This window comes from Oryzias melastigma, linkage group LG24, assembly GCF_002922805.2.
Source record: "Oryzias melastigma strain HK-1 linkage group LG24, ASM292280v2, whole genome shotgun sequence".
Taxonomy (NCBI): domain Eukaryota; kingdom Metazoa; phylum Chordata; class Actinopteri; order Beloniformes; family Adrianichthyidae; genus Oryzias; species Oryzias melastigma.
Genome location: NC_050535.1, coordinates 20,616,881 through 20,631,322, shown reverse-complemented (window position 1 = coordinate 20,631,322; position 14,442 = coordinate 20,616,881). Strand labels below are relative to the sequence as shown.

Here is a 14,442-nt window from a genome sequence, read left to right as displayed (position 1 = left end):
AAAACCCACAAGGATGAATACAGTTATCCTCAGATTTGGGTTGTGAAAACACAGTGCCCACTCCAGACTTAGAGGCATCAACCTCTACCAATAAATGTTTAGTAGGGTCAGGCATAACTAGAACAAGAGCAGTGGTGAAGAGATTCTTGATTCTGACAAAAACCTTTTCAGCAGAAGGAGACAGAGGATATCAGGGCATGAAGTGAGAAGTGACCTTGCTATATCTTTCTTATGAAACAACATTAAAAATGGTCAAAGCATAGAAAGCTGGAAGCTGGTTCTGATTCTCGTGTGAAGGATAACTGGAGACAGCAGTGAATTTAGCTGGATCCATATAAATCTCGCCTGCTGAGATGAAAAGACTCAGAAATGTGGTGGAACGTCTGTGAAATTCACACTTCAGCTTTCACAGTTCTGAAGTGGGATGGCTTGGACCTCCCAAACTTGCTCTGCATGCTCAGTCTCAGATTTGGAGAAAAACAAGGTGTCACCTAGGTAGATAAAGACAAATCTGTAAATCATATCTACCAAAACATCATTGACATCATTATTTGAAATATATCAGGGGGATTGGTGAGACCAATGAGCATCACAAGATATTAATGATATGCGTTGGGTAGGTCGAGTTTGGTGAAGATTCTGGAGTCAGAACAGAAAGTTTGGAATGAGAGTTGTACATTTCCTCTGATCTTTTTATTTAAAATGGCAGATTATTATTTAAAGTGTGCATTTTATTCTGGGGGGACATGGAAATCTAGGATATTCTAAAAGGGGAGAGAGTAGATGAGCAGACTTTCTGTGTGGTTGAAGAAAGCAGAAGAGATGATGAAGTGATGGAGAAGTTTGGTGTTCAAGTTAGTAAAGCAGAACAACAGATGGTACAGGCTTTTGTTAAAAGAATGAAAATGTCAGTGGTGAAGACATTTTTTCAGAGTGGAGGGTAGCATAGGGAAATGTGTAGGAGTGGAGAATTGTATCATCTTGTGCAGATGTTATCTGAAAGTTGCTGAAAGACATCAGAGATTGCAGTCTGTTGAATGGGGAGACAGACAGCAGAGGAGGGTGATGTGAAGGGGACTCTGGTGGTGAGGAAGTTGAAAAGGACAAGGGCAGACTGGCTGTCCATCACTATTGCAAACAGGAAGGGGCTCAGAGCTGATCCCTGATGTAATCCCACCTCCACTTGAACTCCTCTGTCACCCCTACAGCACACCTCACCACTGTCTTACAGCCCTCATACATGTCCTGCACTGCTCGGACATACTTCTCTGTCACTCCAGACTTCCTCATACAATACCATAGTTCCTCTCTGGGCACTCTGTCATAAGCTTTCTCCAGATCTACAAAGACACAGTGGAGCTCTCTCTGACCTTCTCTGTACTTCTCTATCAACATCCTCAAAGCAAATGTTGCATCTGTAGTGCTCTTTCTTGGCATGAAACCATACTGCTGCTCACAAATGTTCACTTCTGCTCTTAGTCTGGCTTCCACTACTCTTTCCCACACCTTCATTGTATGGCTCATCAGCTTTATTCCTCTGTAGTTACCACAACTCTGCACATCTCCCTTATTCTTAAAAATGGGCACCATCACACTTCTCCTCCATTCCTCAGGCATCTTCTCACCACCTAAGATCCTGTTGAACAACCCGGTCAAAAACTCCACTGCCATCTCTCCTAGACACTTCCATACCTCCACAGGTATATCATCAGGACCAAGAGCCTTTCCACTCTTCATCCTCTTCAAAGCCCCTCTCACTTCACCTTTACTAATCTTTCTTACTTCCTGCTCCACAACCGTCACCTCTTCTACTCTTTGTTCTCTCTCATTCTCTTCATTCATCAACTCTTCAAAGTATTCTTTCCATCTTTCCATTACACCACTGACACCTGTCACCACATTACCATTCCTATCCTTGATCACCCTAACCTGCTGCATGTCCTTCCCATCTCGATCTCTCTGCCTTGCTAATCTGTACAGGTCAGTCTCTCCCTCCTTACTACCCAACCTAGCATACAAGTCATCATAAGCTCTTTGTTTGGCCTTTGACACCTCTACTTTCACCTTACGCTGCATCTCCCTGTACTCCTGTCTACTCTCCTCAGTCCTCTCAGTGTCCCACTTCTTCTTAGCTAGTCTCTTACTCCGTATACACTCCTGCACCTCCTCATTCCACCACCAAGTCTCCTTATCAACTCTCTTTCCTGATGACACACCAAGTACACTCCTACCTGTCTCCCTGATCACATTAGCTGTAGTTATCCAGTCATCTGGGAGTACCTCCTGACCACCCAGAGCCTGTTTCAACTGTTTCTTAAAAGTCATGCAACAATCTTCTTTTTTCAGCTTCCACCAGTTTGTCCTCTTCTCTGCCTTTGCCCTCTCTTTCTTCATCTTCTTCACCACCAGAGTCATTCTACACACCACCATCCTGTGCTGTCTGGAAACACTCTCACCAACCACTACTTTACAGTCACTGATCTCCTTCAGATTACACCGTCTACACAAGATGTAGTCTATCTGTGTGCTTCTACCTCCACTCTTATAGGTCACTCTATGTTCCTGTCTCTTCTCAAAGAATGTATTCACTATCGCCATTTCCATCTTTTTTGCAAAATCAACCACCATCTGTCCTTCTACATTCCTCTCCTGGATACCAAACCTGCCCATCACCTCCTCATCACCTCGGTTTCCTGCACCAACATGACCATTGAAATCTGCACCAATGACAACTCTCTCATTTCCAGGGATGCTCATCATCACTTCATCAAGATCCAACCAGAACTTCTCCTTCTCTTCCAGCTCACATCCTACCTGTGGGGCATACCCACTAACAACATTGAACATGACACCCTCCATTTCTATCTTCAGACTCATCACTCTATCTGACACTCTTTTTACCTCCACAACACTCCTAACAAACTCCTCCTTTAGGATAACTCCTACTCCATTTCTCTTCCCATCTCCACCATGATAGAACAACTTGAACCCTGCTCCTAAGCTTCTAGCCTTGCTACCTTTCCACCTGGTCTGCTGGACACACAGTATGTCTACCTTTCTCCTCTGCATCATGTCCACTAACTGTCTACCCTTTCCTGTCATAGTTCCAACATTCAAAGTCCCAACTCTCAGTCCAACACTCGTGACTTTCCTCTTCTCTCTCTACCTACGAACCTGCCTTCCTCCTCTCCTACTTCCACCAACAGTAGTTCAATTTCCACCGGCACCCTGTCGGTGAACAGCACCGATGGCGGTGGTGGTAAACCCGGGCATCGACCGATCCGGTATGGATATCATAGGTCGGATTTGTGTCATAGGTCATATTTGATTTGGCAAAGATTTTATGTCGGATGCCCTTCCTGACACAACCCTCTGTATTTATCCGGGCTTGGGACCGGCACAATGAGACCTTGGCTTGGGCACCCTTGTGGCTACATTATAAGCCGAAAGGTGAGCAATATTGGCAAATTAGCTTTTGTGTTTTTTACATAGGAAAGGTACCAGAGGGGTGTTTAAAGAGAAAAGAATATGGTAACAGAGGGTAATAACATCATAAAACAACCAGATATGAATACAGTCTGGAATGGGCGGGGTCTGTCTACACACACACTCAATAATTACAAACATACCTGTTGCTAAGATAGTTTTCACATTTAAAACCCCAAAAGTGGGGTCATCTGGGCCCCACAAGACAGTGCGCTGAACTTTTTTTTTATCTTTGATTTTTGAGTTTCACTAATGTCCATGCCAGACATAAAGTCCTGTCCACCTTTGTCCACATTTGTCATGGAAGGAGTCACACATCAATAAGTGGTTAGAGTCATCTGGACCCCAAAGAGAGTGGAAGGATTACACCAGTCTATATATACACAATACAATTGCAGTTCAGGCACACACTTATATAAACCTACACATGTAAAAGCATTTCATTCTGTCACACATAATACAGTATTAGTGTGAAGGTGAGCTGATACCTGTGCTCAAGTGAGTGTTTATGTTTTGCTAAGATGGATGATAATGGAATGTGCAAAGGGGGAAGGTGCCCGGCCATTCCCACACCAAGACCCCCCGCCGAAGCAGCAGCAGCAGCCAGGACCCCAAAAACACCCGCCACGGGGCTACTGGGGGAATCCCCCCATTGGGCAATCCCGTCAAGCACCCAGACCAGGACATGCGAGCCCGCCGTAGCGGCCCCCCACGCCAGGTAGCGGGAAGGCACAGGGGCACAGAGAGTGCAGGTCCGAGCTCAGCTAGAAGAGCAGCCCCCCCACCGCACCAGGAGGACCAGCGCAAGGAATCTGCGACCAGAATCGCACCATCCGAGACCTGGACACCCTCAGGCTCCGATGTCGTTTGATCGCCTCCTAGATCTTAAATCGTGGGGATCCCTCTCCCCACGTGGAGAGGAGGCCGTCGGGCCCAGGAGACTGGCACCCAACCGACAAGTTCACCAGGCCGAGGGTCCCCGCAACCTCCGCCAGGGATGGGGTAGGGCACAGAAGGTCGAAGGTCCCATCTTCCTTTTGTGATGATTGTGTGTGGGTGTGTGTTAGAGTGCATATTTTGTGGTGTTAGAGGGGTGTGTGCAGTTAAAATTGGTGAGTGTCTTCTCGCCAATTTTGGCAGGACATCTCCTGATTGCTCTCAGAGATGCCCCGTCACCCTCTCACCAACGGCCCCACATTTCTATGGTACGGTTAAAATTGGCGGGTAGGGCACTGAGAGGACATCTACTGTTTGCTAGCAGTGATGTCCAAGCACCCCCCCACCAAGGGTCCTAAATGTCCATGGTGCATTTAAAACCGAGGGGAGGGGCGAGTCCATGCAGCGGCTACAGGAGGGGGGCCAATGCCAAGTAGTCCACCCCCTGCAGCGCAACGCAAGATGACAGCCCTCCCCATCGCCCCACTGCATGACGAAGGGGAAAGGTTGGGGGTAGTTGGCAGACAGACCCCTGATGGTGGACGGGGAAAAAATGATTGCGTTTTTTGTTTAAAATTATAATGATAAAAACAAAAAGTGACATATTCGTAATAAACTTCATGTAGTGTGTATGTGCAAAAAACATTTTTAGACCGGGGCGGAAATAACGTGACGTAGACGGAAGTAGGATGTGACTTGTTTGATGTTTTTTTTTCCCCTATAAGATTTAAAGATTAGAAAAAATATTGAGCAAATGAAAGCTAATATTTGAGAGGTATATTTTTTCATTCACGAAGGGGGCTTCATCCACTTGTGACTTGGAGTTTAAATGTCTCTCTTCGTCATTAACAGGTATGTTGTTGTTGCCTCGTGCTTGCTAACATCCATGCTAGCCGCCGTTCACGTGATTTAACAATTACAAATTAAACCTTGAAATCTCCTTAAAAATGTTAAACCATTTAAAATGACCAAGATGTTCAATATTAGAAAATAAAAATTACCAAAACCTGTTCCTCAGGCATCCTTTTGTATAGTACTACCAAGTACTTCATAGAGTACTACCACACAAATATTATGTTGTTGTACTGATTTGTATCTGACCAATCATAATTATTCTAATGTTATAAGATGAGTAACTGTAGCATCATTTAGCAGACTTTGAATAAAAACTGTTGCTTTGCTGAGTACATCAACATTAATCTATAGTACTACTGAGTACTTCATAGAGTACGAACACTGAAAAAAGTAAATATATACAATATGTAAATCATAAATAACTATGAGTAATCTACTACTGAAGTCTCGTGCCATAAATAAAAAGGACATTTCTTAGCAGACTGAATTGGAGGAACTGGTTTTGTTCAAAGATTATGTATTTAGTAGTGAATTACTCTGAAACTATACAGTGAAATGAGTTGATACTTTGTGTAGTTAGTGGGAGAAGGATGCACAGCATCTCTCACCTTATTTATGACGCAGCGTCACCACAAAGCAACTGACAAACTGTAAAATCTGAAGTTAATGTTGTTAGAAATTAATTTAAACTTCTACCTGCAGTATTTATTTATCATTTTTCTCAAATATTGTTTTAAGCGATTTCTCTATTGTTTCCATAATTCTGCAGTCTCCCTCTTTCTTGAATAGGACAATAATTGTATTTTTAAAGACAACGGCAAATTAATTTAGCATAAATCATCTAAGAAATCCTTTTATATTTGATTTTAATGATGACAGAGTAAAGTTTGACAGTTATGCTGTCTTCAGGTACCTCGGAGACGAGGACGACTGTCCAGCCTCAAAATCTCAGTCTGAGGCTTTGCTGCAGAAGCTCCAGCAGAAAGCAGAATGGAAGCAGAGGCAGACTCTGAAGGAACGAGCACAACACGAGCAGACGGAGCAGAAGAGGCCACCAAAGAGGAAGCAAGAAGAGCATCAACCCTGCAAAAAGAGGAAATCTGAGGATGTTCCTTTGAGTGAAGATGATTCTGAAAACCACACCGAGGCTGTGGAACTGAGGAAGAAGGACGCCGGAGGAAAACGGACAAAAAGAGAAGAGGTTTCAGGTACGCCTCTCTTTGAACTCAGCCCAGTAAAAAACCTCCAGACATGTTATGGAATAAATCGGAGGTTATCTTCACATTCTTCTGCTCCTCATGTCTCTGTTTGAAGCAGATCAAAAGATAAGAACAAGAGCAGACTGGCTTCCCTAAAGCTCAGGTCTGATGTTTGTGGTGCATCCTAAACAAAAGCTTTGTGATAAAGCAGAAATGTACAAAAACATTTCCTCCTGCACTCCTCTGCATATAGAACAGAACATTGGACACATTAAATGCTAAATATCCTGACTTTCTCTTTCAGAGGACCCCGCTGACGATGCTCCAGCTCCGGAGGACGAGCCGGCAGAGCCAGAAGAGTCGTCTCCTCACACGGGGTTCACCGTTCTGGGAGACTTTGAGAACAAACCATCGTCAAAGGTTCTGGTTTTCATGGGATTTTCAGCGCTGAGCTCCTTGCAGCCCTAACTCTTCATCCTCCTCCTCCTCCCGCTCGCAGGTTCACAGAGTGCTGCCCCAGTGGCTCTCCCAGCCTGACGTTATCCGCCGGGACATCAAAAACAATTTACTTCCTGTTGGCGACGAGTCACCGCTCTGTCCTCAACTCCAGAAGAAGCTGCAGGATAACGGAGTTCATCACTTCTTTCCAGGTGTGGGCAGACTTTGACCGGATCCGGTCAGAATCCTGTCAAAGCCGGATGTCCAATACCTTCTGGTTCTGAATCAGTGCAGGCAGAGGTGATCCCGGCCATCCTCCAGGCGGCGCAGAATGGAGCCCTTCTGGGAAGAGGCGGGTTCAGGCCCAGAGACATCTGTGTGTCTGCGCCGACAGGCAGCGGCAAAACGCTGGCGTTTGTCCTACCTGTCATACAGGTGAGCTGCCGGCTCCGCCTTCACTAATATAACTATCTCATGCTATTCTTAAGCCTTATTATTATGCCTTACACATTTTTTCTGAAATATGAGTTATTTCCTACCTGGAAGTAAAACTCCTTGATCTCTGAGGCTCCGCCTGCTGCTCCGTCCGTTTCACGACGTCGTCTTTGAGCCGGCCTGGACAGCATGTCTGCGTTTCTCTCCCACAAAAACAAACAATATCTGAACTTTGCAAGGCTGGATGTACATACCGTATGTCTGCCTTCTGTAGCCATCGCTGATTCACACAAATACACTCGGCGTCTGTGTGACTGTGCCCGCCAAGGGGAGGGGAAGAGGGGGGGTCTTAAAGGAGCCCGGCGTCTAAAGGAACAAACACCTGTTAGTTAGACCTGGAATTTATAGAAGACAGGACATAATACTGGTCAATATCGCCGATATCAATACCAGTATCAATGGATGTGACATGAACCTCAAAATCTCAATTGTTTTTAATCACCATGAATATTTTTTTGTAAGTACCCATTTTTTTTAATTATTTGATAAACATAAAAACAGAATGAGGACAATAATAATCAATTCAATGAAAAACAGTTTATTAAACTAAAAACTTCTTGAAATTAAATAAAAAGTGAAGAACTGAAAGCAAAACAGTCAACAAACTAAAAGAAGAATTAACTAAGACACAAAAATAAATAAAAAATGTTTAACATTTAGAAAAAAAACTACTGTTAGAAATATAAATAATTAACTTTTTAGCCTTTTAATCGAACAATAAAAACAGGTTAAAAGTAACTCGTCAGCATTTCAATAGAGGGGAAATAGGGTGAACAATGCATGCCGCCTGCATGCTGATACAGAAAAGTTTCAAACAAGAGTGGAAATATCTAAACCTATGGGCCGGTATCGATCCGATACCAACCTGAGATCGATACTATCGATATTTTGGATCGATCCGCTTAGTACTCATTTAAAATGAAAGTGTTAGCTGATTACCTTTAGCTCTACTGAGAATGTGTGTGTTAAGCCTAATCCAAAGTCTTCCCTTCTCCCTACCCCAACATTTAGCCCTCCAAAAGGAGAGTAAAGGAAAAATAGTGTCCACAGCATTCGGACGTCACTTCCACTCGATGATGTCCTCAATAGGCATCCACTAGCGTTAGCATGGAGCTTCCAGCACTCAAATATACAGAACCACAGCGTTTTTATGTCTTTGAAAAGGTCATTCTAAAACAAAAAGTCATTACTTACATTTAGATGTAAACGTCTGTGCTTCAGATCGCATCCACATGAAGAAAAACGCTCCCCTCCCCACAGTGTGACGTGGTTCAGGTATGGGAGGGGCTGCTGTTGAGAGTGCAGGTTTTTAGAGGATCAAAATACCACTTTGGGGTTCTTTATAGTGAGGAATGACCAGTATTATACACTTAAAAGCTTAAAATCAGAATCTAGTTTCTCTGCAGCAAAGAATCCCTGAAAATCATTTTTTACAGTTAAGCTGTGAGTTTTTTTCTAAATCAGTGACAGAAAGAAAAATTTGCAAGAGTGTTTAGCTGACCTGTTTGACCTTAAAGTGAACTAGAGAATCCTCAACTCTCAGTTCTGCTTTTATGATCATCTTTTATCTGCTGTAAAAGTGTTCCTAATGGTCTTTTCATTATCCTGATTCCAGTCTTAGATCAAATCAAAAAGCCTGTGTTGCTTTCTATGACGGTTTCTGCAGAGCGACTGAGTTGTGAGTGAGTCTGCTGACTCAGAGCAAACCACGCCCAGACGTCACAAAGTAGATGTTTTTCAAAACACTTTTTTTTAACTGCTCCTGATTCACAGCGCTTGAACAAAGAAGAAAATGCGACAGGAATAGGTTACAAACACCAAAAACACCATTCAACATTATAATCATAATTAAAAGAACACTGAAATATCAAAAGATGGTCAGAGTGGAAATTTAAAAAATATATAAATGTATTTTGGTTCTGAACCAAATGTAAAAAAGAGAGTAAACATGATCAGAAGGGCTGGACGGTACAGAAAAAACTAAATAGTTGGAAATATGGAGAGAAAACCTCAAAATAAACCTCAACGGGGAAAACTGAGTTGATATTTTCCATTAATTACAGTTTTAGCAATGTCTTCTTTAATGCTTTTGGATAGACTCATGTTTGTTTCCTGTCAGGTTCTGATGACCCGGATGGTGTGTGAAGTCCGGGCTTTAGCCGTGTTGCCGACCAAAGAGCTCGCCCAGCAGGTCTGATCCTCTCTAACCCTCCACACAGACCTGAAGGCTCTCTGCTGAACTGAGCCGCTTGTGTTTAGGTTTACAAAGTGTTCGTGTCGTACGCTGAGGGAACTCCTCTGAGAGTGCTGATGCTGGCCGGACAGAAGTCCTTCGCTGCAGAGCAGGCGTCGCTCTCAGAGATCAGGTCAGGACAGGAACCTTTAGACTGACGGAGTCCTCCTGTTTGCAGCTCTGTCTGTGCTGATGCCACACGGCTTTTGATGTTTGAACCAACTGTCCAGCACGGGGGTGGAGGGTTAATGATGCAGTCTTTACTGTTGACCCTGATCTCCTCTGCAGAGAAAAGGGCCACTGAAAAAACCTTTCTATGTCTGGTCTTTCAGAGGCGGCGTGCGGCGCAGCACGGCAGACATCATCGTGGCCACTCCGGGTCGGCTGGTCGATCACATCAACAAAAACTCCGGCTTGAATCTGCAGCAGCTCAGGTTTCTGGTAAGTTCCTGCGGGTGAGGTTATTATTCCTGCGGGCGTGAAATGAAACTCTCCTGGTTTCCCTGTGAGATCATCGACGAGGCGGACCGGATGATCGACAGCATGCACCAGTCCTGGCTCAGTCTGGTAATGAAGGCCGTCTACGGAGCGGGGTCAGAAACCAACAAGCTCCTTGAGAGGACGGAACCAGCATGCATCACAGCAGCGAGGTGAGTCACAACATCACAGGAACCCCCCCGTCCAAACCATAGACTATGGGAACTGGACAGTGTGACGACAACCATAGAAATGAAAAAGATCCGTAAAAAATAAGCGCCCAAATGGAAGAAGGGAACTCTGGTTTAGAAACGATCTTAATGAATTAAACTCCAGACCTTTATTTCTGTATTATTTGATCACAGGGCTAAATACAATTTTATGACTAAGTTTAAACTTCCCGAATTTGCCTCAATCGTGGATTCCTCTCTGGGGAAGAAACCCCCGTAGGATGACAGCTCGTCAGCTGCAATCAGAAGAAGTCAGCGCTCAGAGAAAGTCCTGTCACATATGCGCTCATTCCAGCAACAAAACTCACACTACTGAGAGCGCGGGGATAATATTATGGGATAATATGAAGCCACCATGTCAAAAGGGGCTCCGATGCTCAGTTTATGGTATCAAATGGCATATAAGCTTCGATGAGCCAGCTCACGGGTCGCAGCTCACGGCTGTGAGTCTTGACCCACGTGAATTGGTTGTGACCCACGAGATTTGAGTCTTGACCCACGAGATTTGAGTCTTGATCCACAGGATTTGGTCGAGATCCACGAGATATGAGTCATGACCCATGAGATTTGGTCGAGACCTACGAGATATGAGTCGTGATCTACGAGATTTGGTCGAGATCTATGAGATATTCAATTCAATTCAATTCAATTTTATTTATATAGCCCAAAATCACTGAAGAATTTGCCTCATTGGGCTTATATTTAGATATATATGTATGATATATATATAAGTAGATATATAGATATAGTTATATATAGATATGAGTCATGACCCACGAGATTTGGTGGAGATCCACGAGATAGAAGTCGTGACCCACGAGATATGAGTCGAGATCCACTAGATATCAGTCGTGATCCACTAGATATGAGTCGTGATCCACGAGATATGAGTCGTGATCCGCGAGATTTGGTGGAGATCCAAGAGATATAAGTCGTGATCCACTAGATACGAGTCGTGATCCACTAGATATCAGTCGTGATCCACGAGATATCAGTTGTGACCCACGAGATTTGGTCAAGATCCATGAGATATGAGTCGTGACCCACAAGATTTGGTCGCGACCCTGAAGTTTTGGCCTTGACCCGCGAGATTTGGTTTGTGACCCACGAGATTTGGTCAAGACCCGCAAGATTTGAGTCGCAACCCACCACATATGAGTCGTGACCGAGTGGGGTTTGCTGTTTATTTCTCTAAGGAACTCTATGGGATTTCAGCTTCTTGGAGCCAGCAGGTACTTCCTGTTTAGAAATCCAGGGGGGAGGAGTCACTCAGTCCAGTTCTTTTATATATACACTAGTCCAAACAAAAAAAAACAGCATTTTTTCAGCATTGAACCTTAAATCTGTGAAGCATTTGTGTTTTCGGTGTGGAAGCTGACTAGAACGATTCTTCTCCTCTCAGTCTTTCTCCACCTCAGATGCCGCTGCAGAAGCTGCTCTTCTCCGCCACACTGACTCAGAATCCAGAGAAGCTGCAGCAGCTGGGACTCCATCAGCCACGACTCTTCAGCTCCGCCCACAGCAGTGAATCTCCAGCAGACGCTGCCGCCCTCAAACCGGAGCGCTTCGACTTCCCTCAGGGGCTCACGGTAGGACCAGACTCTGACCGTCAGGAGGAGGGATCTGTTTTTTACACTGCTGACTGATGCTTTCAGGAGTACTATGTGCCCTGCACTCTCAGCAAGAAGCCGCTTCTCATCCTCCACTTCATCCTGAGGATGAAGCTCCATCCCATCCTGTGCTTCACCAACTCGAGAGAGAGCGCTCACAGGTCAGAGGAGGCGGAGTCTGAGGCTTTCCTGAGGGTTCCTGCAGCTCTTCTTCACGTCTGTGTCCTCCTCAGGCTTTACCTGCTGGTGCAGCTCTTTGGTGGAGTTCAGGCGGCTGAGTTCTCCTCCCGGCTCTCCCCAAAGGAGAGGAAGAGGACGCTGAAGGAATTTGAACAGGGAAAGATCCAGCTGTGAGTATTTACTGCTGGTCTCTTCAGTCCTGCATGAGGGTGAGGCAGAACTGGAGTCGACCATCTGTTGATTCCCGTCATTCCTGTATTCTGCGGGTTTAGCAGCTCTTTTTTCCATGTTTAAACGCCTGGACACCATTTAAACAAGGCGACAAACCCACAACACACCTACGGCCTCGCAACAAAGAACTATTAACCCTTTAACTGCCTGCTCAAACAAACAGTGGGGCGCATTTGAAAAAGATGTTCTTAAAAATAATGATTGTGTGTATTACTCAACAGGTACGGAGCCCCTAAAGGGACATTCAGGAAAAAAGTTAGTTGTAAAAAAAAAATGTTTTTCCAAAAATTGGAAATGTGGAAATTAAAATACTTTCATCTTTTATAATTTTTTTCAGTTGCTATCTGCTATGTATGATTTACCAACCAGAACATTTTATTTTTCTAAAAATTTAAGTTAAAAAAAAAAAATGTTACTAGTTACAAACCAGATTATATTTATGTATTTTATTTACATTTTTAGAAAAATAAAATGTTCTTGTTGGTGCTCACCAGTTACTATCCAGAATTTTTTTTAACTTCAATTTTAAATGTGTTTTTAGAAAAATTATATATATATTTTTTCTTACTTCCTTTTTTAAAAAAAAAAATTGATGTCCCTTTACGGGCTCCATACAAAGGTATTAAGAAGCAGAAAAAATACATTTTTGTGTGATTTTTTTTTTTTTTTTTTGGGTAGTAAAAAGTTAAGCACGGTGGAAGAGACCTCATGATGAGGGCTTGTTCTGGGTTGTATTTACATAAAGGCTTGATGACTAAACGTCAAACAAATCAAGGAAAAAAAAAACAAATTTTTAAAGGAATTTGTTTAATTATTGACAGCAATAAAGTCTGCTAATATCAGGCAGAAGTTACTGTTCCCACTGGGTGGTGCTGTAGAGTTAAATGTGAAGTTTAGCTGAGATGAAAAACCTGAGTTAAAGAAAGTTTTTTGTTCATTACTCTGCAATGTCAGCATGATTGGTCACATCGTCTTATCATTGATTTCAAACTAAAAGAATAATAAATATAGTATATAAATAGTTTTACTAAAAAAAATTAACTTGTGTTGAAATCTGAAGCTGAAAAGCAGCAAATGTGTTTAATAATAGCAGCTTTCCTTTGAATGGCACGTGTTTGAGGTCAAAGGTCATCTTCTGTCCTCAGTCTGATCAGCACAGACGCTGCAGCCAGAGGAATCGACATCCCGGGGGTCAAATGTGTGGTGAACTACGACGCTCCACAGTACATCAGGATGTACATTCACAGGTACGTTCGGCCCGTTTCGCCGCCGCCGCCGCCTGCTGTTTTCACGCCTAAACCTCTACATTTATTCAGGGTCGGAAGAACAGCGAGAGCAGGAAAATCCGGCCTGGCCTTCACTTTCCTGCTGGGAGTACAGGTATCTGAACAGGTTCTCATTCCCACGTATTGACGTCCTCAACCACGCGTCAATCGAGACAGAAGATGCACAGACTAAAGCGGAGCTCTCTTCTGTTCTCTCAGGAGAAGAAGTTTCTCCAGATGGTTGTGGAGGCTGGAAGTCCTGGACTGCAGAAGCAGATCGTGAAGCCGGAGAGCCTGAAGAGCATGGAGGAGCGCTACGAAGAAACGCTGCAGGAGCTGGCTGCTGTCGTCAAGGTGACGGCCGGCCTCTGTGTGCTTCTGTCCTCAAATGTGAAACGGTTTAAAAAATGTGTAAAAAAATTGTTTTTCTTCTTTACAGAACGAGAAGACCAGATGACATCATACAACTCAAAATACTTTTTTTAAATAAAGATTAATTAAATCTGGGTCCTTTGTTTTTTTTCCCAGAATTTCTGAAGTTGGAAACTATCATTTAGAAATGATTAAAGTTCTCTTAGATCTTTTTCAAATCTTTTCTGACACGATTCTACCAACCATTAACTTATTTCCATTATTTTAATATTTAAAAGAAAGAAAATCCAATCAGACGATGATGACGTTTAGTCTCTAAACTGCTGAGCGATAAGTCGTCTCGGGTTTTAACTTTTGTAAAAGAAAGAAAATCTAAATTTATTTTAGAGAACAGAAACATTTGAGTTCGCAAATATGGAAATTTGTTTTTGATAC

General features: G+C 43.4%; 1 protein-coding gene across 1 annotated transcript; it reads left to right on the top strand.

Moving 5' to 3' along the window:
* The first annotated feature begins 5,086 nt into the window (after positions 1–5,086).
* Positions 5,087–14,141, top strand: ddx51 (DEAD (Asp-Glu-Ala-Asp) box polypeptide 51). Its single transcript, XM_024290935.2, has 16 exons — positions 5,087–5,274; positions 6,187–6,485; positions 6,781–6,896; positions 6,976–7,126; positions 7,204–7,349; positions 9,529–9,600; positions 9,669–9,775; positions 9,975–10,083; positions 10,153–10,292; positions 11,752–11,938; positions 12,005–12,120; positions 12,193–12,309; positions 13,516–13,617; positions 13,687–13,750; positions 13,855–13,989; positions 14,075–14,141. The coding sequence occupies exons 1-16, from the start codon at positions 5,252–5,254 to the stop codon at positions 14,090–14,092; spliced, it is 1,902 nt and encodes a 633-aa protein (XP_024146703.1). The 5' UTR covers positions 5,087–5,251; the 3' UTR covers positions 14,093–14,141.
* Positions 14,142–14,442: the final 301 nt, after the last annotated feature.